The 25,362-nt window shown below is 43.1% G+C and overlaps 1 protein-coding gene and 1 long non-coding RNA gene across 6 annotated transcripts in view; one reads left to right on the top strand and one right to left on the bottom strand.

The window, feature by feature from the left end:
* Positions 1–18,144, bottom strand: part of TLK2 (tousled like kinase 2) — a 55,869-nt gene extending 37,725 nt beyond the window's left edge. For 2 of the 5 annotated variants that reach the window (XM_034755812.1, XM_034755815.1), the window contains exons 1-4: positions 15,737–15,825; positions 6,331–6,402; positions 3,757–3,826; positions 2,552–2,595 (exon numbers count right to left, since the gene is read on the bottom strand). In XM_034755812.1, the coding sequence (XP_034611703.1) occupies positions 2,552–2,595; positions 3,757–3,826; positions 6,331–6,402; positions 15,737–15,817 (267 nt within the window). In that variant the 5' untranslated portion in view covers positions 15,818–15,825. Of the gene's footprint in view, positions 1–998; positions 1,095–2,551; positions 2,596–3,756; positions 3,827–6,330; positions 6,403–15,736; positions 15,826–17,697 lie in introns of those variants that run through there. The other 3 variants (XM_034755814.1, XM_034755811.1, XM_034755813.1) reach the window with 3 other exon arrangements.
* LOC117869197 lies at positions 17,844–19,400 on the top strand. The gene is made up of 2 exons (XR_004643785.1): positions 17,844–18,001; positions 18,839–19,400. It is a non-coding gene; the product is annotated as an uncharacterized LOC117869197 (long non-coding RNA).
* Positions 19,401–25,362: the final 5,962 nt, after the last annotated feature.

The raw sequence follows: 25,362 nt of genomic DNA, 5'->3' as shown, positions 1-25,362 counted from the left end.
TTTAGACAAATATGAGTTTAGGAGGTGTGCAGATGACTTCAAAATAGACTAGCCAGGAAAGCTCATTTGCTTCATTGTATCTGGTTTACTGTCAGTATACTATGCTCCAGAAAAGACTCCAAACTGCCACACTGTTCTCCTAATGCTCAAGAAAATCTGAGGATTAGATCCAGGCCATATTCAAAGGGTGGTTTTTAAGGGTATTTACACAATAACAGAAAAGCAACTTCTGAAATATCTTTAAAGTTTTTTAAAATATTGGTTCTCTTCACATTTGAACCTTGCAAAAGGGACCAAATGGCACAATGAAACTTTCTCAATGGAAGAAGTCGGGGAATGGACATACACATACATTGGAAAGCTTTTACTGATTATCCCAAAAAGCTACAAGCACCTGAAAAATCAGTGTGGAGTAAAATATTTTTCAGCACTAACAACGATGCATTTGTATTTCAGTAGTTCTATGAACCCCAGCGAAGAGCAGGATAACACTGAGCTAGGCACCATGCGGACATTGAAAGCCGGTCCCTTCTCTGGAAAAATCTCACAATCGAAATAGACAAGACAAAACTGTGCAGGAAGAGGGATGCAACAGACAAGCAGAGTGATCAGAATGACAGAACGGAAAATGTTAGTTCTACGTTTTCTATTTCTAGGAACATAGGCCATCCACAACCCTTTAAGACAGAACTCGTCTATACTATATCAAGAAATGGCATCTGGGTTTGAAGTATGTAAGATAAACTGTTTAAGATTGGACTAGCTCCTTGGAAACAAACATGTCCACGTCAGGCCCTGGACAGCTGGTTTTACAGCTATGATCCAGTTTATTAGCTCTGTATAGACTGCAGGATCACTGAAACTAATTCAGAGACTAAACAAAATCCAAGTCCCTTTCAGTAATTGTGGTAACATTCTGCCCTATTTGTTCAGAAAAATCTCCTGTCTGTGGCATATCAACTGCATCATTTAGCACCTTCCTCAGAGGGAATACTTACTGGTAAGGGATTGGATAAGGAATGCTGTGGTGAGGATCGGGCGACAGGTGGCACGCTTCTGCCAGGACTGGTTCCTGGACCACTTCCCCCAGCAAACTGACCAAAAAGATACATATGATCAATCACTTCATAAAGATACTATGCTTAAGCAAGTTTTTTGGGGGAAAGCTGCATAGAAGCTGCATATTTATCTTAAAGACCTTCCCTATAAGCCCTAGCAACCTGTTTTAGTGGACACTGAAGACAACAAAAAATAAAAAAATTCACTGACTGAGGTTTGGCCATTTACAAAAGAAAACGAACTATATCTAGTATGCCCATAATACCAAGAGGTGACTGTGAATGCTTTCAATGGTTAAATATCCACAGCTACATTAGATATAATTTCTTCTTTTAAACCAAGGGATATGGTTCAGGATAAGCCAACGTCTAACAATCCAGGTTTAGGAAGACCTTCCCATGGCAGGTATGTCTAATTGTGCACTCTATGTACACGTGCATGGGTGGGGTGGGGTGAAGAAAATATGCACCTTGCTCTGAATCATAGAATATCAGGGTTGGAAGGGACCTCAGGAGGTATCTAGTCCAACCCCCTGCTCAAAGCAGGACCAATCCCCAGGCAGATTTTTGCCCCAGATTCCTAAATGGCCCCCTCAAGGATTGAACTCACAACCCTGGGTTTAGCAGGCCAATGCTCAAACCACTGAGCTATCCCTCTGCCAGTCAGGAACAGGGTATCAGATTCGCTGGCACTCTGGTCTAATCTGGTATGGAAGTTCCTATGTTCCTGTACTACGGACTGCGCCATGCTTTAACTCAGCAATGTCTGAAGACAGTAAGGAAGAAGTGCTAGCAAAAGCACTGCTAACTCCAAGCCAACTAACTACTCAGAATAAAGTGAAGAACAAGTTGTTAGGGATGAAAAGTACCAGGTTCTAGTTTGTACATGCTTGGAAAGAAAAAGTGCCAAGAATATATATTAAATGAGTTTTCTTAAAGTTTTTAGAGGTACCCATCACTGTTTTGATATCTCCATTCTGTGCTTGGTGCTGGCCTCTCAGTGGGGCTAACTTCTTAGTCTTGATCCTGCAATGACTTAAGATCCTGCTTAACTCTGAACAGGATCTGTCCTATTTAAGTTAATGGGACTCTATTGGCAGATTCCTTTGCAGGACTGGGGCTTTTAATGTAGCTGCAGTGGGCTTGCCAAAGGGATGTTCAGTCTCATGAGGCAAGGTTCAGATGCCAACAGAAGTCAGCTTCAAACCGGTTTTTGGGTGATTGGTATTTATAACATTTAGTCAGTCAATTGTTTAAATTTAAGAAATAGAAATTAGCTTAATTTAGAAACAAGGTTCAAATATTCTGCCCTAATCAAACTCATAACCCTATCAGCTTGATACAGTGAATCCCCTACACCAGAAGCTATAATTTAATGCAGTGGTGAGAGTAACTTAAGTTACACTGTAGTTTTTCATAAAAAAAAAAAAAGATTCGTCAAACAAGGATTTAAGAACAGATTTCTCTGAAAGTTCAATTTTAAATTGGCTTACCTCAAAATAATCACTAATTTTATGTCCCCTAGGAGTGCCTTTTCCTGAAAGGGAAACAGAGAAGGAAGGCAAACTTGATTTGTGAATGTAAACATCGGATGCCATTTTGAGAAACCTATTCATGTAAATGAAGATGTACACTTAGGTGCTCCTTACATCACCTAGTAAGGAAGAAGAGCTTCAACACAGCAATAGTTAGTCCCAGGATTAGAATCTCTACACTTTTTTTTAAATTAGGAGAGTCAACAGTTTGACTAATTCCAAAATTGTCATAGACCCAATTAGATGACATTTGTTTCTCTGCAAACAAGGGAAATATTTGCTCTCACAGTGAGCAATGTGGATCTCTCAAAACTTCCTTCAAGGTAGCAGCATAATAAAGGTTACTATATACAATCTACTCTTGCCTTTACGTAACTTGCTGTACTCAATGTGAGCACATTAAGCCTCCCACAATCCTTCCTATGAGAGCTAGAGAGAGAATGGTGATTTAACACGGACTCATTAAAGTTTAACTGTTGTTCCACCTCTCTTTTCAAACACTATAGGTACAGTCTACTATCAACAGAATCTGTTATTTTGTTGTAGGAGCAGATTCCTATTGTCAAAATAACTATTCCGTCCATCCGACTAATGTTCATCCACTAAGAGGAGCGTGAGAGCTTGGACTGAAATCAGACTCACTCTCTTTTCTTTAAGACGACATTTGCGGTTTTATACTTTTGAGTACAACTTGTTCTCTAGCTGGTTGTTAAAGCAGGTTTCCAATGTTACATGGAACAAGATGTAGAAAATGAACAAAAGCTTTTCAAAGTACAGCAAAAATGAGAGAGATTTCAGCTGCAGACCGTACCTATGTGACTAAGCATATGATATTCACATAACCCATATGAGGACCCACATCCAGTCTCTCCTTGTGCAATCTGGCCCTATGATATATCTCCAATAAGAATTCTAGAGTTTAGAAGTAAACATGAATGTTGCAGTAAGTTGTTGTAGGACTGAATGTTTTTCTTACAATGGAAACAAGACTCCCAGAGGAGTACTACACTATCACTGAAAGTACTTCAAATAAATTCCTAACAAGCTGCCTGACACACCCCTGAGATGAACCATTACTCTCCTTAGACACCACGACTCTTTCAAAAATGAAGCCAATTATCAACTGGTCAGAAATCCTGAGAAGGGTCAGGAGAACGGGTTACCTTGACTGGTCTCATATGCTTCTGCTTTTCTTTTCCTGTTCCGCTGGTCATTCTGTTTCTTCTCAGGAGTCTGTTAAAAAATACTTCAAAATTAACATTTCTGCTGTTATTCCAGAATTTAAAAAACGACCAAAATACTAAATAAATAGGCTGCAGGTCCCCAATGGTCGTTCCAGTTCCCAAGTGCATTCGTTTTTGCACTCAGTACTTAGAGAGACACAACCTTCACACCTGTGCACAGCAAAAATAAGAGAACATGTTAGAAATCAGAAGGGGGTAGGAACAGGGAGAGATTATTTTCTATTTTAGACATGGTATGACTGATTCTCCATTGCCCTGTACATCATGTAGTCTTTTAGTCTGCTTCAGATGGAGCATAAAATTCAATCGAATCAGAACAGCAGCGTTTAACACCCACTTTTCACTAGTCTAAATGGCTACATAAGATGCAAGGCAGTTGAGAATTGGGCCCAGTCTGTTTATGTTCCAAGGATGGGATTTTCAAAAAGTGCTAAAGTAAGTCAGGAGCTCAAGTTACATTGCCTTTCAATAGGACATATGCTCCTAAGTCACTTTAGCACTTTTTGAAAATCCCACCCAACGGACTGCAGCCCATTCAATAATTGATTTCTAGTGCTCTTAGTACCTAGGTGCTGTCTCGCATAAGTTACAGGAAAAATCATTTACACGTTATGTGAAGTGTTTCAGATGTAAAGAATTCCTTCAGCAGGACTTCAAAACAAAGTGAGACACAAGGAAACAAAACTTGAAGTTCTATGTATTAGAAAAAAAACGATCAAATTTACTACAGAGAAAAATCTGGTCATTTTTAATCACATACATTTTACCCCGAAGGGGCCCAAAATATTTTCCAAGCCATTTGTTTACACATCATGTCAGCCACCACTGAACGACAGAGGAGGAAAGCCACAGTGCCCATTGCACAACAAAGGGTAGGGAAATCTTGGCCAAAACTTTTGTGGCAAACTTAAGATTCATGGTTCTTAGAAACTGATGTCCACACAATAAACAGAGAACCCAACCTACCTACTTTGAAAAGATAAAAGAATGAAGCTGACACAGCCAGAAGTTAAACCTAAGATCCAAGGGAATGTAGGAGGCCATAACATGCCAGCCCAGCAGTCCCTAATGGAGATGAGGGTTGGTTTTTGGTTTTGTTTGGGGTGGGAGGGCAGAAAGGGTTGTTTAGAGCTTTTAAAAAAAAAAAACCCACACGAAGAGTAGCTACTGTACCTGTGCGCTACTTTATAGAATGATATCAGTACAATGAACAGACCCTCACTGACAACATTTTGATACCAGTCACTATGTAGATACAATATTGGTACAAGAAACTGCTGACTCAATACAAAGTCAAAGGAATCTGCACCCCACCATTGACAGGAGCATCTCACAAATACCCTCGTGCAATAGTGACTCCAAAGGCTCTGTAACAGTGTCAATAAGATTACAACAGGAGACTGCGAGTGTATATTAGCTTCATATTATCCTTAAATTAACAAAATTCAATTTTAAGTAGTCATTCTCGCATTCACCCAATTGCACAAGAGGTAGGCTATATAAGATTACCTACCCACTGCTAAAACACCACAGATTGAAAAGCGAAGAGTGGCAGACAACTGGATCTCCTTAGTTAATCTAAGTCAAACTCACTAGAAGTAGACAGTAAAGCCAGAGCAAAACAAAAATATGGAGATACTTAATACTCATGATCTTCAAATAATTGAAGACCATTTCCTAATTTACTTACCTGTCAAGTCCAGAGTTCGAGATACTGTGTATTCCTACAGTACTGACTGCACCAGATACTTGATACCTGTACTGTAATGTATTAAAAGGGGAAGTATGATCCAAAACTCAGCACTTGGCTGGCAAGTGAAGTAGGAAGTTATCTTATTGGGGGTTTAAACAAACTATTTACATTTAGATACTGCATTACTAACTGGCAACCTTAATTTAAATTAAAAAGCAACTGCAGTTCAACTTTGTTGTTTTAGCAGGTTTTTTGAAGTTCTGAATCCAGATCTAATGAAAGTAACCAAGAGGAAGCATGTAATACTATCAGGCCTTATTTTCTTTTCATTCTACATGTCAGTTTATATAAATCCTTATCTTCTTGTACATATTTCTAAAACTTCACGTACACATGAAGTGTGAAGGAGGGTGGGGAAAGACTTGGACTTTTCTAAGCAGACTCCCTTTTATTTTGGTCTGCCCAAAACTGCAACTGAACATAGCCACCAAGTACTGAAAACAGCAATTGAGGGCTTAGTTGCACAAACCACCATTCTAACTGCAGTAAAACCACCCTCCTTTTTTATCTTTAAGAAAAGCATCTGTTATGATGAGAAAACCTCAACTAGGTGGGCCTTGCAGGATGCTCTAACGTCCATATGACTTAGACTCAGTCTCGATTCTTCTAGTAACCTGTTCCACACAAAAGTCCTGAACTAGGAAATCTTCATCTCCAGCTCATGGAATTCATTCTGGGCTTTGTTAGCCCATTCACGTTTAACCCATAACAGATGACTATTAGGAACAGTGGCTGCTTACCTCCAATTCTTTATCGCTCAGAGAGCCCACGCTGCACAAGCTCTGATTGGAAGACTCGCTATTTAATGGACCCTACAGGTGGAAAAACAAAAACAACTTAGAGACAGTTTTCATATAAGGCAAGAAAGCCGTGGACATATCTTAGTTGCAGCTCAGCCTTTAAAACGCTTTGCAATGACATTCTCATGCCCATTTGAAATATCACATTCTAACAACCGTGGTAATGTTAGTAAAGGTCTAAAACAATTAGCTCGTGAAAGAAAACATTTTGAATTGCTAAATAGCAAAGCAAAGCAGCTCTTCCAGCGAGCACCTGCTTGACCCAGGGCTAAGAATTTAAAGGTATTTTCCATTTGGCAAGCCGGCTATTACTGCTGCCATGTGTTAGTTGCACTGGTTGAGATTGCAGGGAACTTCTCTTGCTAGACAATTTCAGTCATCCTTGACTGACCCAAAACTAGAGATGTTTGCTTCCATCACACCAAAAATTAAGTGTCCGAAAGCCACTTACAAAGGTATTTGGGCACCAAAAGATGCTGATGGTCACCTCGTGGGATTTGCAAAAGTGCCTAAGCCGATTAGTGTCTATCTGCATCATCAGGCATCTAAATACCTTTGTAAATCTGGTCCAAAGACTGCAGTAAATCCAATCAAAAAGGAAACTGGAGTGAAACACACAAATTTACTGTTGCAGTTAGGTGTAATGCCCTCACACAGAATAATTAGTTAGGCTATCTTTCCAATGACATAAAAAGTCATATTTAATCATCCAAAATCTTTACTGAGGAGGGACAGGACAAAGCCACCCCTCCAGTGGGGATTTTGTTTTTACTCCTTTTCACCCCTTACATTTTTCCTCGTTGCAAAGGCGGATGTTGGATTGGGTGGCAACAACATATAAAGGCTTAAGCTACAAGATGACTTTAATTAGCAAGTAGAAAGGGTAATGAACACGAAGCACATTTTCCAACCAGAACAGCGTAAAGGCAGCATTCTAGATTTCAACGTTACCACCACCTCATGGCTCCCTGAAAGAATAACCCTCACTTTCTGGCCAGAGAAACCTCCTCCCTTGTGTAAGAGCTATATCTGCTCTACTTGTGAAGCACCCAAAAACAAGAGCTCTGATACTCCATCACAGAAGCGGCATCACCACAGTACTTCATTATTATACCAAGTTAATTCTCCGTATGAGTGAAATGGAGACTGTGCTGAAATAACAGCATGACCAAGCCAGATTTGTGAGGAAACCCTCCCCTCCCTCCCCACCTCAGCTTTATATACAGAACATTCCAGGAGTACTAGCACAACTATGTTTAAATAAAAGTTAAGGTTGTGATACATCCCAGTCAGAACCAAAAAGTTCAAAGTAAGGCCTAATTTCAGCTGTTGCAAATCTAGATTACAACTTTAATGTTAAGCACAGATTTGTTTATCTGAGTGTGTAAAGAGGCATAATAAGGTGTTCCGGAATTTTTTTTTTTAAAGCAGCTAGATTTTAAATTGTAGTAGTTTGAAAGACTATATTTAGGACTCTACATTTAAAAAATAAACTTTAGATTTGTGAAAAGTTATTTTCTAGACCATATTGCAAGTTATAATCCCTTTACTTCCTCCCCAAAACCATTTATCAACACAAAAAATGGTTTTAAAGCTAAAAAATGCATTCCTCCCTTCCCCCCAAAAAACACATGACAATTTAAAATCTAGCTGGTTTTAAAAATTTATTCACAGTGAGTTGTTTCTTGACAGAATCTTGTACTCCAATTACCACCTGGGAGCATTTTTTAAAATGACCAAGTGATAAACCCCTGACAACAGGATTTAACAGAAGTGCCAATGCTAACCTTTGATACAGACACAGCCTTCATGTGGTTGTAATAAACCTAATATGGCACTTATGGCAAGTGGTGACAGAAGGTTAATCTCTTTGCCCATGTAAAAAAGTTTGTTTATAAACTTCAAATGATGCCCTCTAAAATTCATCACTTCCTTTTATGAACCTGAACCGCAACAGTACCTTCGAGACGTCAGCATTTGGTACAATGTTAAAGCTTCGCTTCTACACCTTAATAAAGCTTATTAGGTGCAGAAGTGTCTCAGATTTGTGCCCTGCCTCAGACATATTAAAGATCTATATTATGATGAAGATGAAAGTGAATGTTCTTCCCACACTTTCCACAATCTCACTGCCTCCATTTCACTCATGGAGAGTGAGCGACAGAAACAGCTGCTCCTAAAAGGCCACATTTGAGCTTTTCAGAACAGGTTGTGCTCATTTGTTTAAGGAGGTTCTATATTTCATCCCACTGATTTGTATTCTAGAACAGCCCAGAGGGATAACATGATGTAGGCTATGGGCAGCCAGAAAAGAGTCTCTAGAAATGTCAGATGTGTAAGTATCCTCAATGATGTACGCAGACCAACCCTATTCAGTTTGAGTTAAAAAGTTGTTTTCCTAACTGCTCAGCCTGAAAGCTCAATGTGGAATCTGAAAGTCATGCAATGTTCTTCTGACCTTTGACACCATCACCAGAAATAACTATTCTGCATCTGAACGTGGCTGGCCTCATTAAGGTCTAGGTACAGCTATGGAAGAGCAAGCTGGAACTGAATCTGTTTCACAAATCAACAAAATAATTATTCAATTCTAATCAGTTTCTTGAAAGACAGAATTCAATGCCGAGTTTAGTTTTACCTTACTTTCTTTATGAGGCTTCTCTCCAAAGCAATACGTCTCTTGAAAAGCACAAGAGACAAATATCCTCATGCCTCCAACACCAATAATATACGGGGAAAGAGAGAATGGACAAGTAGTCCATTCTTCTATCCTATACGATGGCTGAAATCAAAGTATATTCGGGCTCCAGTTCTACATGAATAGCAAGATTCACTGCATTTAAATGCAGCCCTAGCAGATAAACAATGATTAACAGGGAACAAGCCTGTCTCTACAAAAGCGTTTCTCAGTGAAACCTGGGCTCCCCCTCCTCTAGTGGTTTATATAGCACCTTTTATCTTAGGTCCTCAAAGTACTTTGCAAAGCCTTAACCATAGTTTATAGACAAGGAACTGAAGTTAAACAACTGGTTTATGTATCACAAGGCAAGTCAGCAAAGGACTCTGGAATAGAACATAGGTTTCCTGACTCCCAGTCCTCTAACTATTACAGCACATTGCCTTCTCTGACCACCAGAATATACGCTAAACAGGAGTGGTGAAGATTTCTGATGACCCAGAAAGCCTAAGGAACATAGTGAAGTTTTCAGCTAAATCTCTTCTCACAATGCTACTTGAGTTTCCCCAAGTCATCTAACCAGACACTCACTGATCTTCATCGTGACATGAGAAATCAAGTGCTTAGCAAAACTACTTATAGCAACAGGTTTAGATAAACAGTCAGTAAGAGTCTGTACATTTTAGATCCCCCCCCCCCCATTCTAACTATATGTCGTTCCAACTCCTATATTCATTCCTGTTTTTTCCCTATTTAGCTCTATGTGTCTGACATACGAACAAATATACAATACTTAATTTCCACTCATCTTGGGAGTGTTTAAAATTAAAAACCATACTAAAATTAGGTACAGAATTAATCCAAAGAAGATAGAAGATCTTATCAAAGAGAGCAGGGAGACAACGCTTGGCATAGAGTATATAAAACAAAATAAAAGTCTGACGACAATGTATTGCCAATTCCCTTACTGTCACTTTTGGATCAGGAGAAGTTTGCCAAAGATCTTCCTTGCTACTAGGAAGTCCAATGGCACTGCATTTTTGGCTGTGTTACAGCTGACTAATTTAAGAGTATTGTTTCAAGATAATACTCCACTGGAGAAGTTTTGCCTTAAGCCTACTCATTTAGTGTAACCAGTGCAAGGAAATGGGGGTCAGTCACCATCTTGAAATATAGGCCATTTAAATTAAGAGGTTTTGGAAGGCCTACCCAATGGCAAGGCATTTCTCCATAATGGCATTCATTGCTTCCCAAGGAAGTAATTTCCTGCCGATATAAAGCAGGGTGTTCTTCCCCACTTGTGATTCACCTGGCTGAGTGCTGCTCCAAGGCCCACGTCTGAAGTATCTGCGCACAGCAAAATCTTCATATTGTAATTTAGCTGCAAAAGCACTACTGACCTACAAGAATCTTCCGTAGGGGTTTTGAAAGCCTGCTCACATTTGGCAACTCACACAAGCTTGTCATTTTCTTCTTTGTAAGAACCATGGGAAGGGTTGCAGTCAAGCAGTATTGGCTTACATTATGATGGAAGTAACCCGCAGTCCTTAGGAAAACCCGCATCTAACATTGTTTAGTGGAAGTGGACTAGCTTAACAGCATCCACCTTGTCTGGCTCCAGCTTAAGTCTGTCCATTCCCCAATGTGTAATAACCCAAGTGGACATCAAACAACAATTTGCAACACACTGTACATGATCCTCTTACAACTTGGTTTAGACGGTTCTCATCAATCTCGACCACAGTGAACTAGCCCAAAGTTATTTGTACTACATTTACCATCTGCTTGAATGTAGTGGATGCATTCCTCATGGTGAAAGGTAACATGAATTCTACAGGGAGTCACAAAGGATAATTTTGAATAGCAACCTCTGCTAAACCCTCCTGTCAATTCAACTGCAGGAGGACACTCGATTAGACCAAACTAGGATGATCCTTCTCGGGTGAACCAAACCTGTGCAACTTCCATATCTGCAAGTCAACAGGAAAGCGAAGTGGCTATATACATTGATATCACAGTTTTAAATGGAAACAATTGATCCTTTCCAATTCCATTGCAAGTTAGGGTCACTTACACAAATTTGAACCAAGATAACCAAAAGGTGTGAATTACAGCCGATCTAATTACTTTTGTGCTAGTTAGTAAGTAGGCCAGCCCTAAGATGAAACATGTTTCACAAATAGTCTTCCTTATTTCATGCTTTATTTACCTTGATATAAGAGGTATAATATAGTCTAAGTACAAAAGAAAGACATCCTTCACACACAAGTTATATTTGAAACTTCTGCAATGCTGGTTAAAACTGGACCTTTCCAAACATCCAGTTAAAAAGACAAATATGCTACTAACAAAGTTTCCATAGGTCACCTCTGCTGTGTTTGAGAGGTAGGTAAGTTTACAACTTTGACTCACTTTTCAATAGTTACCTGGTTTTCAATCTCTCAGGTTTGGTCTACATTTGAAAGTTCTATCAGCATAGCTACATTGGTGAGGGTGTGATAAAATCACATCCCTGACTGACATAGTTATGCTGACATAACCCTTAGCCTAGACCAGTGGTTCTCAACCTATTTACCACCGTGGGCCGCATATGCAGTTCTGTGTATGTTATGCAGGCCACATCCAAACAATATGTATACGACCTGTATGGCTCTGAGGATGTCACATGGGCAGCAGGTGTGTGCTGATTGGGTTGCGGGTTGAGAACCACTGATGTACATGCAGCTATGTCAACAGAAGAGTGCTTCCATCAACTGAGCTAATGTTGTTCGAGAAGCTGGTGTTCCTACACTGACAGAAAAACCTCAGTATAGTCTCCGTAGCACAGACACATGCTAATGCTTTGCATACTTCTATGGCAGCTTCCATCCACAAATTTCAGAGTGCTTTACAAGCACTGATTAATTAATCACTACCTCCCTTATACATGGGGAAATTGAGGCAGAAAGAGGTCAAGTGACTTACCTAAAGGTCACACTGAGTCAGTGACAAAGCTGAAGTAGAACCCAGATCTGACTTCCATTTCTGTGCTTTAGCTGCTATATATGGTTATTTAATTATCTTGATGGATTTGAAATATCAAATCTTCAGGATAAAAAGGAGAAAAAAGTACTCTGGGCACTTCCTTTGCTAGCTGATGAATCTATTTACATAACTCAGAACTCCTACTCTACTGCTCTATGAATGTTTGCATTGATTACATGGTAGATAACTTTTTGGGATAGCATTATTTCCCCCTAGGAAAAAATGCAGTCACTCAACTTTGTCCTCTACTTGGTAAATTTACAGCTAAAACAGAGGTCTAATTGCTAAGCTTATTTTGGTGATAAAGGATACGCAATCCTGGATAGACACGGGGTTCATAAAGCAAAAACAGGTTGCAAAATATTGTTGTTTTTATGGAAAAAATATACTTTTTTTTGGATCTAGATATCCTGCAGCACAAACACTATTCAGGCTGTATTTGTTTCCATGTCCCTCTTTATTGTATCCTACATGCAAATTCAAAGACAGTAGTGACCAATGCTTCTTGAGTTTTAGTGTACACATTTGGATCTAGATAATTACTATAGCCAAATAAAGAAGGTCAGTGCCATCTTGAAGTATTGCAGATTTATTTTTAAATTTAGAAAAAAAAATTCTAACTGAGTGAATCAGCACAGCTGCAGCAAAGCAAACCAGGACAAGTTTAACTTGTGGACATTGGTTCCCAATAGCAGGCTAGGGGATGACAGGTATTTTACCGTAATGATCCATCCCGATGTAGCCTGAATGATGGAGGCAGGAATGTATGTGCACTTTCCCACCCCCAACTAGCTAGCCCTCTTCGTATCTGGTACAAATACCTTGAAATGGTACAAATCCTTTGAAACTATCCCACTTTTTATTTTACCAGCAGTGAGACAGAGGAAGGTGACGCAGAAGAGAAGAGACACAAAACTAAACGTTATCCACAGGAATTCAAACTACCGCTTGGGTCAGTCAGTGTTGAAGACAAAGTGGGAAACAGAGGTTTAGACAGAAGTATGCTTCACAATTGAACTTTACTGTTCATTTGCTAAATGAAACCTGAGCTATTAAATAAGTAACCAAGTACCAGCTCATGTCAGGAATTCACAAAGCAAGACCTTCCTGAATCAACATAGGCATGAATTTGGTAAAGGAATACACTTAAACTGTATGGCAATGCTAGGTGTCCAACAAGTCACCACTGCTTTGAAGATGTCTAGCTACATGGTTGTTTCACGTAGATGGAGTTCCATCAACTGCCTAGAAACACTGCTTTCTTGGACCTGTGATTTCGGTTATTTCAAGAGTTTCTAAAAGGGCACGTTCTTTAATTTCTGAGGCTGAAGAAACTCAGGGCGAGTCCACACTGGTTTTCAGGTAGAAACGCTCTTAAAAACAGTGTTATTTTCCCAGGTTTGCAAGTGAACAAAAGTTAAAAAACTATATATGCTGTAATTAGTAGCAAGAATACAAACTAGCATTTGTTTATTTTGCACAGGCCTGATTTGTGCCTTTTGTTTATGAATAAATACCAAGCAGTACGCCAAATAAATAAAAGGCAGGAAATTCAATGTTACAGCTGCCTGGCCTGCTCACCAGATAGGAAAGCATCTGAGACGATATTTACTTTCTTCCTTTTATGCAACAAACAGCAACAGAATACCTTCCATCCCAAGAGGCCAGTGCCAATCCCACTAGATGGCACTAACTCATTTGAAGTGGCTTTCCTTCCACACCCAACTGGAGAGAGCTAAAATCTTCCTTCACTCTATTAAAAACCATATCATGGGTTTCCAAACATGCTCACTTTGAAACACTGAGATATAGATGCCAGTGCAGAGTGTGATGGGCCGAGATTCTGAAAAAGCATAGGCCCAGTAGAGCATATAGTATCTGGGATTAACATTACACCCACAGATTGTGGTACTGTACCATATTTTATACTAGACAACGTTTACTACTTTACGTTCTGCCTCTGCTGTAAAGCCGGAGAAATAATGAGAAACTGTTGTTCTCTTTAGGTAGATCAAGTTATGGTCAACGGCATAAGAATTAGCAAGGTAGCTTTCAATATTAACCTGAACAGTGGAAGGGCATTTTTCTCCCAATTGTATAACCTCATGCAGTTTTGTATGTTTGGTTTCCTAGATCTGCTTAAAGTTATTTCTTTATAAGAAGCGGCTTCCTAAATTAACTCTCCTCAATGTATTAAGGCACTGTATAATATAAAGAGACTGGGGTCCTGCCCTCAAGAAGCCTACAATCTAAGGGTGTCTACACTAGAAATTTGTACAGCTTTAATTATACTTGTATAGTTAAAGAGGTTCAACACCACCACCGTTCAAGCATGGGCACAATTATATCAGTATAGCTCGCTCCACGCAAGAAGGGGAATAATTATACCTGCACAAGTCATCTTCATACCAGAAAAACTGCATCCCATTGGGGTTTTTACCTATATTACTATTTCAGTTAAAAAACAAACAAACAAAAAAAACACACCACATACCTAATTGAAAGTTGTAACAGTAAAACTTTTAAGTTTGGACCAGGCCTTAGTAAGCTTCTTTTAAGTTGCAGACTGTTTACTTACTGATCTGCTTCCAGGGCTTCATAATACAACTGCTGCACAAATTAGTTCAGAAATAAAATATAAACTGGAATAGAACCATTCCAAGCTTTGATGTATTTATTTTGTACTCTTCATAAGAGAAAGGTAAATCAGCTACCAAGTTCCCTCTTCCCAATACGATTCCAACAGGTGGATGAACTTTTTATAGCAACAGGTTTTCTAGTTAGATTTCCTTTCTAGCTTGATATGGTCTGAAACTCAGTGTGCTTAAAGTGTGCACACTGGAATGTTATCATTGTTCCACTGTCATCTTAAGAACTAGAATGGTGGGAGAAATGAAGAGACGCTACTACAGGAGCTATAACACTACACACACAAACATATGGAGATCAAACCCAATAGTGGTATTTCAAACAAAAGGATGGGAGTTACACAACTTATTACTGAATGCCTGAATCAAGAAATGCAACTTCTGATCAGGTACAAAGTCATACATTAAGAGAAGGGGAGGATTTTGCTAGCAGGTTGTGAACTCAAGAGTATGCAAACTTATCTCTGAATAAGCAAAGTTTAGTTGAATATAACTGAGCTCACACAAGTTCAGTTGTTCTCAGAGGAAACCTGAATGGACAAGTTCCTGATGGCCTTAACCCTGGTTACATGCAAGTTCATCATAAGGTTGTCACCTAAGTTACTCATATTTGGTTCCCACACAAGCCTTTTGAGATAGGAAAGCGGTGGGCTACACCACCTCTGCCAAATGAAGTGATGGTGTGGTGCATGGCCTTTTTTATACTGAAAAAAACTGAGCAAATCTTAAAAACTAACTCTTCATTACAAAACAAATTCACACAAACTGTGGTGTCTATGCACACAGAGGCAAATGCCTCATACTATTTTCAGTATTGTACATTCCTCTTTACACACGCTTTAAAATAAGTTAGTGGACAAAACAAAACTATCAAACAATTTTCCCTTAGTGAAACAGCACTACTTATGTTTTGGGTTTTTTTTGTTTTTTTTTTTTTAAATGTGGTGTGCAAGATAGGTCAAGATTCATGCCTGCTATCACAGGTACTTTTACTCACTTTGGCAACACCTACTCCAGTGAACCTGGCCTCCAACAGTTCCTGCCGTCGTGGGTCCAGGCTATGCAACTCTTCCATCATTTCTGCTGCTATATGAGAAAAATATGCCATATTACGCAATGCAAGGAAAAGGGAAAGAACGTATTTCCTGTGGCACTGATGATGCTCAAAAATAGTTGTAGTACCAAGTGACTGTATACAAATAATTTCTGTCATGCAATATAGATTCAAAATGGTCATGCAGTAAAATGCGACTTGCCACTAAGTTGTTATTATTTTAATAAGGGCCTATTCTGGAGAGTTCCATCTTTTGACACTATTACCAGCTATTGGAAATTTCTTAATTTGAATAACCCCAGTTCTATTGCTAACTATGATTCCACCCTCTCCCATTAGGTATTTTGTTAAATTTGTTGCAGAAGAAACAGAGAAGGGGGAGGGGGATTAATGGCTGAAGTCTTTAGAGTTTTCTGACTATTGTAGGGCTAAAACACCCTTCAACCCCCACAATTCTCTATTTCTGCCACTCCCTGAAGCACTAGATAATCCCAAACGCCACACAACTACCTTTTTGCTTTTGTGACAACCACCTCAGACACAAAACCTGGGTTCTTCCAGGAAAGGGATGGGAGGGAGAGATTGACACTTTTTTAAACATCGCCCTTTATTGGGCAATGTACCAGATATTTCTAGCACGCAAGTTCCTCCCATACAGCTGGATGCTTCTAGGTACTTCCAGGTGATCGATTAAAATTGGTGCCATTATATGAAAGGTTTAAAAAAACGCATCCTTGGGTAACTTGGGTTAATTCCTGAAACGTACAATTTGAGAGTTAATTGAAAAAAAAAAGGAGGAATTGCAGAATTTATTAGAACTGTGATTCACATCTTGCCAACTGCATTTTGAGCAAGTTGGTAAGTTCCAGAAATATCTGTTCCAGTTTCATTTCTCCACATGAGCTAAAGACAGAAAAAAATGAGAGAATACAGATTTGCTGTATAAAGATCATATGCTTCATGGAAAGTTCTTGAAGGGCAGCAAGTGCCCTCTAGAAAAGCCACCGTACAATTGTTCCTTCTATTTACTGTCCATTTTGTCCCCATACATCTCATTTCCTCTAAATGCTGCAAATCTAAGTTCCAAGGTGCTGAGCGAATCCATGGGGGGCATGTACATGCACAAACTCAGACCCTGAACAAGCCATAAAACCCCCTAACAAATTGAGACGTCTGATTAATAAAATCCTCCGGTCTCCATTTAACGAAGCTGTCACTGGTTTCTTTTCATTTGGAAATTAGAAAAGCTAGAGATGGGAGAAGTGGGATGACAGGGAAGCCAGCCCACGAACATGCAGATCCTTCAATCATCTGAAATAAGGGTGTGGAGTGGCCTGGGGACCGTGTGGACAGGGGGTCCCAGCCCTGGAGTGACCATGGGCTGGGATATAGGGGTACTGGGGATTCTAGGGGTTTGGCCCCATGGGTTTATCAGCCACCCAGGGCTCGGGGATGCCCCTGGGGGAGACCTGCGGGCAGCCCAGACTCTCGGTGTCTCCCAGGAGCCGGGGGGCCCTGCCTGACACCAGGGACCATGTTTTTACAAGGATGATTTTAGCCTCCCCCCCATCAGGTCCCAGCTGCTGCGGCGGCTCCGGCACCTCCCGGCCTCCCTCTCACCCGAGGCAGCCACCACCTCAACTGCCAGGCCGGGGATCCGCAGGCCGTGCCCGGCCCCGGCCCGCCCTTTGGCCTCGCGCTTACCCCCGTCACCCCCCGACAGCGGGGCCAGGGACCCCCGGGCCGGGCCCCGCTCCCCCATCCCAGCAACCGCCGGGGCCCAGGCCGCTCCCCGCCCGCCCGCAGGCCACGCTGACCCCGGCCCCCCGGGGCAGGGGCCGCGCTCCGGGCCGGGCCCCTCCAGCCGCCCCGCTCCCCCGGGCTCAGCCCGCCGCGGCTCTCACCTGGCGCTGCTCCCCCGCCGCTCCTCTCCCCTCCGGCCCGGCCCAGCAGCTCCCCGGGCCCCGCTCGGATCCCGCCGCCGCCGGGGGCAGGAGGAGGGCGGGGGGAACCTGCTGCGGCCACCCGGGCGGGAGGGGGAGGCCCGGGGCGGCTCCGCGGCCTCTCCTGAGCCAGGCGCCCCGCCGCTGTGGGCAGCGGGCTCCACGCGAGCTCGGCGGCTCCGGGCGTGGGGGGGAAGCGGGGAGAGCCCCTCGCCGGGGGAGGCCGCAGATCCCCGGCCTCGCGTAGGCTCCCTTCCCGGCTAAGGTGCGTGAGGACCGGGGAGGGGGGTGGCGACGGCCTCGGAGGACAAAGGCCCCGGGGAAGGGGGGGGCGGCTCCGATGTGCCGCAGGTGGGGGCACGAGAATCCGGGGCACCCCCCTCCCTGCACGGTCAGCCCGACTAGTCGGCGATTAGTGGGGGTGGGGCGGGTGTCGGTGCGGCCGGGTCCGCCCCCTGGTCCGACTCGGCCCGGCCCGATAGGGATCGATTGGTGCAAAGACACACTAGTGAAAGCGCGTGTTCTCTCGCGAGATTTGCACGGCTGTGGGGGGGAGGGGAGGTCAGTGCTGGGAGGGGGGAGGGGAGGTCAGCGCTGGGCGGGGCTAGTGCCTGGGGTGGGGGTGAATGCAGGAAGGGGGAGGGGCTAATGGGGGGCTGGGAGGGGCCAGTGCATGGGGTTGAGGGGGGGTAGGGGTTTGTGCAGGTGGAGAGGAGTGTGCATGGGGGGGCCAGGGCACCTGATAGGAGAAGTGGGGTCAAGTGTGGAGGGGAGGGGCTAGATCATGGAGGAGGGGTTCGGTGGGGTGAGAGGTTAGAGCCTGCCCCCAGTGAAGGAGCTAGTGTCTGGGATGGGGGTGTCTGTGCATGCAGGGAGGAAGGGGACCCGCGTGCATGGGGAGGGCTTGGCGCTGGGGGTCAGCAGAATTGGATTAGTGCAGAAGGGAGGGGATTGGTGGAGATTTATACCCACCCAGGTTGTTTCACCCTCCAATGAACTGCAAGGCGGCTGCTGCTGGGGGCGAGGTGGGGGGGGCAGACCGGGTGGCTGATGTGCTTAACACTCAGGGGTAAGGGTAACCTAGGCTGTCTTACTCCCCCAGCCAAGAGGGTGCTTTCAATGAGCACTGGCAGCAACAGACCAGGCGCAGAGGGAGGAAACGGAGCTGATGCATAAGGATGATCAGCATGAATCCACTTTCCCTGCTTTCCTCTTAACTCCCTGTGGCGTGAAGGGAAAATTCCTCTCCATCTCCACCCAGAGGGAATTCCTCCCTCTTCCTGAGCAACAAGGGACCTTGTTTGCAAAGACAGTCTCCTCTTCCCCAGGGAATGACTCCCTCCCCGTGAGGAGCAAAGGGGCCTGTAGGGAAGGGTTCATACACAGAACATCCCCAACCTCCCAATCATTGCGCCTCTGAGGAATTGAGAAAAAGACATCAGAAAACAAGAATGCCTCCACCCCGCTTTGCCGTTTCTTAAATCTTTTTGACAAGCTTCTGATTAAATATGGATATTGCACATAAAAAGCAGGCTGCGCGGTCGAAGAAAACTAAAAGTGACTTTATGTTAACTGTAGTCTTTCCTTGCACTTTTAAAGCCAGGGGCTTGTTCTTGCAATTGCCTCTTGCTAAACTCCCACATTAAAAGGACTTAGTCTGGTTACTGTGGTGGATTACCTTGTCGTTTGTTCTTATTCCCTTCTCTTCCAAAGCCTGGGAGCACCATCAGAGAGAATGTAAAGTGCCACTGAAAGGCATAGCAACTCACTTTGCTTTAAGGCTGAATCAACTTTCTGAAAAGCAAACAAATGGGGGGGGGGGGAGAGAAGTTGTTCAGAAAGGAAGTGGCCATGCCTGTCCAAGTGGAGGCAGGCGTGGATTAAGGACAGGAAAGGAAGTTGCTGGTGCTTTGGATAAAAGCTTTGCCTTCCAAAACTATAGTGTAATGGAAAAGGTATTCTAGTCAGTATGTCTGCATGTCAGAGGAGACTCAGTCACTGAAGTCAGACTTTGTTTTCCTGCAAACAGAGTAAAGAAAAATGTACAGTCGAACAGGAATCTCTGCCAGTTTGGCAAATCTGATGATATAGAGTAGGACTGAGGGAATGAGAGATCCCATTTGAGGGCACAAGAAAAGACAGAGACCTGCAGCACTGTAAAGAAATTTCTAACATTTTATTTTAAAATTGTTAATTTAAGTTGAGGAGGGGAGGGGAGGGGGGAACTTGCTCTGCAAATCACTTTGAAAATGTCTGCCTTTTCTCGTAAACTGCATTTCCTGTGCTTTAACCTATTTCGCAGCAGGAGATCCAATCTGAGGAAGTCGCAGCAAAATTTCACCTCCCACCAAGATATGCAGCATGGGGACATAAACAGCGACAGGGATCGCTAAAAACTATTTTGAAAGTTCTTTTTTAAAAAGAGACTTCTATAGTACTTATGTTTCTCAAGCCATCCACATTATTACAACTAATCACCACAGTTTAGAGGAATATTAGGGACGTTTGGAGTTAACATTCAGTTATAGAAGTAAACTTCATTTGTACAGTTAAAATCAGCGAGAGAGAATAGTATCAAATAAGCAGGCCAACTCCAGCAGGGTCCAATAACCTCTTTATAAAGCTATTTCGTTACACCAGCAACCTTGAGTCATGTAGTGGGATGGATTGCAGTCACTTCAGTATGGTTTTGCTCGTTCCTTTGAAGAGGTTTAGGATATTGCTCCTCTTCCACATGCTGCTTTTCCTCAATTGTGGAGCTTCTTAGGGTTCAGTCTCTTCCTATCGCTTGTTCAACGTGTGGAGCCCCTGGGGGAAGAGTGAGGGATACTACAAGCTGCACTTTCGTTCTATACTAAGGTTACTTAGCTCTATGGGTGTGATCCACAAAGGTACTTAGATTCCTAAGTCCTATTAGGCACCACTGGGAGCCACAAAACTCCTGCTTGGCTTTCGCCCTAAACCTGTAAGCACCTAAACTCTCTCAGTACCTACGTTTTTGCAGCAAAAGGGCCCTAGACGCTCATGTTTCTGGCTCTGGGCATGTGCACTCCTGCTTCGCGCTAATTGCCCAGACGGCTATCTCCTGCATAAGCCCCAGTGCGATTCACAAAGCGGGAAAGATAGGCATTTTGCCACCTAAGTCATATGCAGGGACCCAGTCTGGTAGGTGTGCCCAGAAGCTACCTCAGGTGAGCTCACACAAAACAAGAAGGAGCTCCTTTCTAACCTTTAGCCTAATGTACTCACCTCGTAGGTGGGAGACCCCTGGTTCAAGTCCCCCCTCCTCCTGAGAGGGAGAAGGAATTTGAACAGGCTGTGGCCCCCCTCAGGTGAGTGCTCTAACTGCTAGACCATAGAGTCATTCGAACTCTTTCTCAGCCCCAATTAATATTTAATTATTCAAATTTTCATTAAAGGGGAACAATTTCAATAGAAGGGATTGAGGAAGCCTCACATCAAAATATCCCATTGCCTGGCAGCTAGGACGCTCACCTGAGCGGTGGAAAAGCCCTATTCGAATTCCTTCTCCCCCTCAGAAGGAAGGGGTTTCCCACACCCTGGATGAATACCCTAGCCATAGGCTAAGGACTGCCTTCTAGCTTCGTACCTATCTCTGAGAGGGGGCATGGCTTAGCACATCCCCTCCTGGTCAGCATCTCCTGTTGGCTAGCTTAGGCAAGCTCCCTGTATAACATGCTGGCTTGTGGCTCACAGTCTAAGGTGTCGCTCTCTCCCCTGTCACTGTATAGGAGTCTGGGCGGCTGACTCAGGCTCTGTGGATTGCAGGGCTGTTCCTGTGATTTTCTAGGCACCTAAAAGGCACAGCAATACTCAGCATCACACTGAATAAGTCCCTTTGCGGATCTGGGCCTACCTCTCTGTTTCAGCGAGGGCAGCAACTGCCCTGCTCTTCTAGCATCTGGCAGGGTTCAGAACCCACTTACCAAGGGATGTGGTCCATACTCCATCAGTTGGATTCTTTAAATCCAGCTTGGATGTTTTTCTAAAAGATTATGCTGTAGATCAACCACAAGTTACTGAGCTCAGAGCAGGTACGGAGTGAAATTCTGTGGCCTGTGTTATATACGAGGAATAGGTGGGGAGCTGTGATTACCACCCAATTGACTAAGGATTGCACACGTCCTATTCTTATGACCGTATGTCCCCGAAACCCCTACCCCTACTTACCTGTTCATCTCATCAGCTAATGTCTGTTAGACTGGAGCAAGATGAAACTCTTTGGGGCAAGGGATTGTCCTTTTCTGTGTGTTTGTACAGCACCTAGCACAATTGGGCCACAACCATCTTTTCTTGGCCACAAGATGTCATCCTTTCCTTCTCTGATGCAGACGAAACCATGGCTATCCATGTCTTTACCAACTCCAGATTGGTCTATAGCACCACACTCTACTTGGGGGCTTCTCTTGCAGGGCACATGGAAGCTTTAGCCAGTGCAAAATGAGGCATGACCCATTTTAGGTAGGATGGATGGATGGATAATTGCATACGACACCCAGGCTTCCTGCTCTGCACTGCCTCCAAAACATGTACAAGTGTCATTCAGGCTGTTGATTAATGTCTATAAAATCCTTGGTGCTCTGACACTAAGGAATTTTACATCAGAATTCCCACCTGTGCAGCTGAAGTAGGTAGCTCCGATGGGAATTTTTTGAATACAACTATCTAATGTGGACATAGCCTACAACTCAGTTATAAAAGACCCCCTCTCCCTACACTTCATCACAGCACTTGCCTTCAGTATAATGCTTCATCAGTGCCACACTGCGCCATTCCTCCCAGTGGTCATTTGCTTGTACATTATAACCCCACCCTCGCTCTGTTTAGGTGTTTGAAGTTGTAAGCTTTCTAAGTAGAAGCTCAGAAATCCAATTAATCAGCACCAAACCTTATTGAGGAAAAGGGCTGGTTTCAACAGATTTTTCAACTAGAAATTTTATTTTGGAAATTAATCTGACTCCCATACAAGGGATCCCCCCAATTCAGTGGAACAGTGTAGGAGACATCTGTATGCTGCTACCCATGTTATGCCTGGCCTATGGATAAAGAGAAGAATCATGCCTCTGGACTATGAGTCCAGCACATGATTCACTGAAAAATAATATGCCACCACCTGACTTCCTCCAGAGGCCAGATGTGTTGGAATTGGCCTTCATTTCCGTGCAATGGTAGCACTCTCTGCAATCAGGATGTCTACCATTGCAGGGGGAGGGATCGCTCAGTGGTTTGAGCATTGGCCTGCTAAACCCAGGGTTGTGAGCTCAATCCTTGAGGGGGCAACTTAGGGATCTGGGGCAAAATCAGTACTTGGTCCTGCTAGTGAAGGCAGGGGGCTGGACTCAATGACCTTTCAAGGTCCCTTCCAGTTCTAGGAGATAGGATATCTCAATTAATTTATTTATTTATTTTCAACCACACCCACTTTCAGTTGGTCCATTAGTTGTCAAGGACCAGTAAGGGTCACCTATTAGTTTTACAGACTATAAAACTTCATTGAAATGATACATTCAATTTTACAATGTGGCTTTTGGGATGGAGGTGAAGGGGGAGACAGGCATGGGCCACGTGGCCCAATACACTGAGTTTCTCTCCATCTCTCCAACCAAGGGGCTTCAGAACCAACATGTTCAGAATGTTTTTAAGCTAACATGATGCTACTAACCTACCCAACCTAGGGCAGCCAACCTAGCTTTTAATTCCCTAAGACAGTGGTTCTCAACTAAGTGCCCGGGGCCCCCTGGGGGGGGCGTGAGCAGGTTTCAGGTGGTCCTCCAAGCAGGGCCAGCATTAGACTCGCTGGGGCTCAGGGCAGAGAGCTGAAGCCCCACCACATGGTCCCCGAGCCCTGCCACCCGGGGCTGAAGCCGAAGCCTGAGCAACTTAGCTGCACGGGGGCCCCTGCGGCATGGGGCCCCAGGCAATTGTCCTGCTTGCTACCCCTTAACACCAGCCCTGGCTTTTATATGCAGAAAACCAGTTGTTGTGGCACAGGTGGGCCGTGGAGTTTTTATAGCGTCTTGGGGGGGCCTCAGAAAGAAAAAGGTCGAGAACCCTCTGCTCTAAGACATTAGTGACAATAAGTTTAATGATCTTATTTCTATACATCATAAAACCATCATGTAATTCAGTCTACGCAGCGTTCTCTGCTCCAGTAGGGCCAGGACTGGAATAGCCCAAGAACTACACACAATAACCCGGTGACCCTCCCACAACTCCTTTTTGAGTCAGGACCCCTACAATTACATCACCGTGAAATTTCAAATTTAAATAGCCAAAATCATGAAATTTACTACTTTAAAAATCCTATGACCATGAAATTGACCAAAATGGACTGAATTTGGTAGGGCCCTATCCATTGGTCTGTAGTAGATCTGGTTCAAGTAAAGGCCACTAAGCCTGTTGCTTTCAAGAACATAAGAACGGCCAGACTGGGTCAGACCAAACATCCATCTAGCCCAATATCCGGTCTTCCGACAGTGGCCAATTGCCAAGTGCCCCAGAGGGAATGAACAGAACAGGTAATCATCAAGTGATCCATCCCGTCACTCATTCCCAGCTTCTGGCAAACAGAGGCTATGGACACCATCCCTGTCCATTCTGGCTAATAGCCATTGATGGACCAGTAACATCTAAAACAAAATCATGTTTAACCAGTACTTTGTTTATTCCAAGTGCCTGTTTAAATGCTAAAACAGAACAAACTATGTTAAAAAAAAATATTCATGGCTGCATGCCTAAATGGTTGCCAGTTTTTGCATGAAGCTTAAGTTAAAACCAGACAGATGTGGTAAGAGCCTTTTAGCTAGTAGAACAATCATAAGAAACTTCATTTTAACTCTTTTAAAAGCGTGTGAACTGCTTTTACGGGATCCATCAGCTTTAAATGAATAATTTATAATGAAAGAAATAGCCTTCCTTGTGTTACAACAAACCCTTGGGTGATTAATAAGGAATTTTTCTAATTACTTTAATTCCCCCCAATTATACTGCTTGTTTACTTCAGTAAATAACTCTCCTTCAAGGGAGATAAAACTATCCCCAAAAGGGACAGCTCCTTCTGGGGATTGGGGGGGAAGGGACTGCAGGAAACTCTCAGGTGCCAGCAGTCTCTGGAAAGGTGACATTTAAGCAAAGGCAGGGTTGGTTAGATGAGAGGCAGAGGGATGTCATGCTGGAGAAGTACAGGATTATTCTTTCCTAAACCTGACTTGATCTCCTGGGCGGGATGAGGGGAAGAGACAAGCATCACCAGGACTCAGAGAAAAGGAGTTCCTGTGAGCAATGATGCTATCATTACCTTAAAAGACGTTTATTCTTCCAGTCTCAGTTTCAAGCAAACACTTTTGTCTAGGTAGTGTCCATTCCCCTGTAAGCTCCTCAGGGCAGAGACCTGTCTTATTCAATGGCTGTAAAGCACTAACTCTCTATAAATATTAAAATCTCTTCCAAACCCAGTAGCCAATTTTTTTAACGTCTAACTGAAATACTGAGGCGTTTTCTCAGGGTTCTCAGATTTTTATCAGTAAACCTTGGCAAATGATTTCACTGCGCGCGCGCGCACACACACACACACACACACACACACACACAAATACTTCCATCAAT

Source organism: Trachemys scripta, chromosome 23 (assembly GCF_013100865.1).
Source record: "Trachemys scripta elegans isolate TJP31775 chromosome 23, CAS_Tse_1.0, whole genome shotgun sequence".
In the NCBI taxonomy this organism is placed as follows: domain Eukaryota; kingdom Metazoa; phylum Chordata; order Testudines; family Emydidae; genus Trachemys; species Trachemys scripta.
Note: the sequence above shows the minus strand (reverse complement) of the source record. Positions and strands in the feature narration are given on the sequence as shown.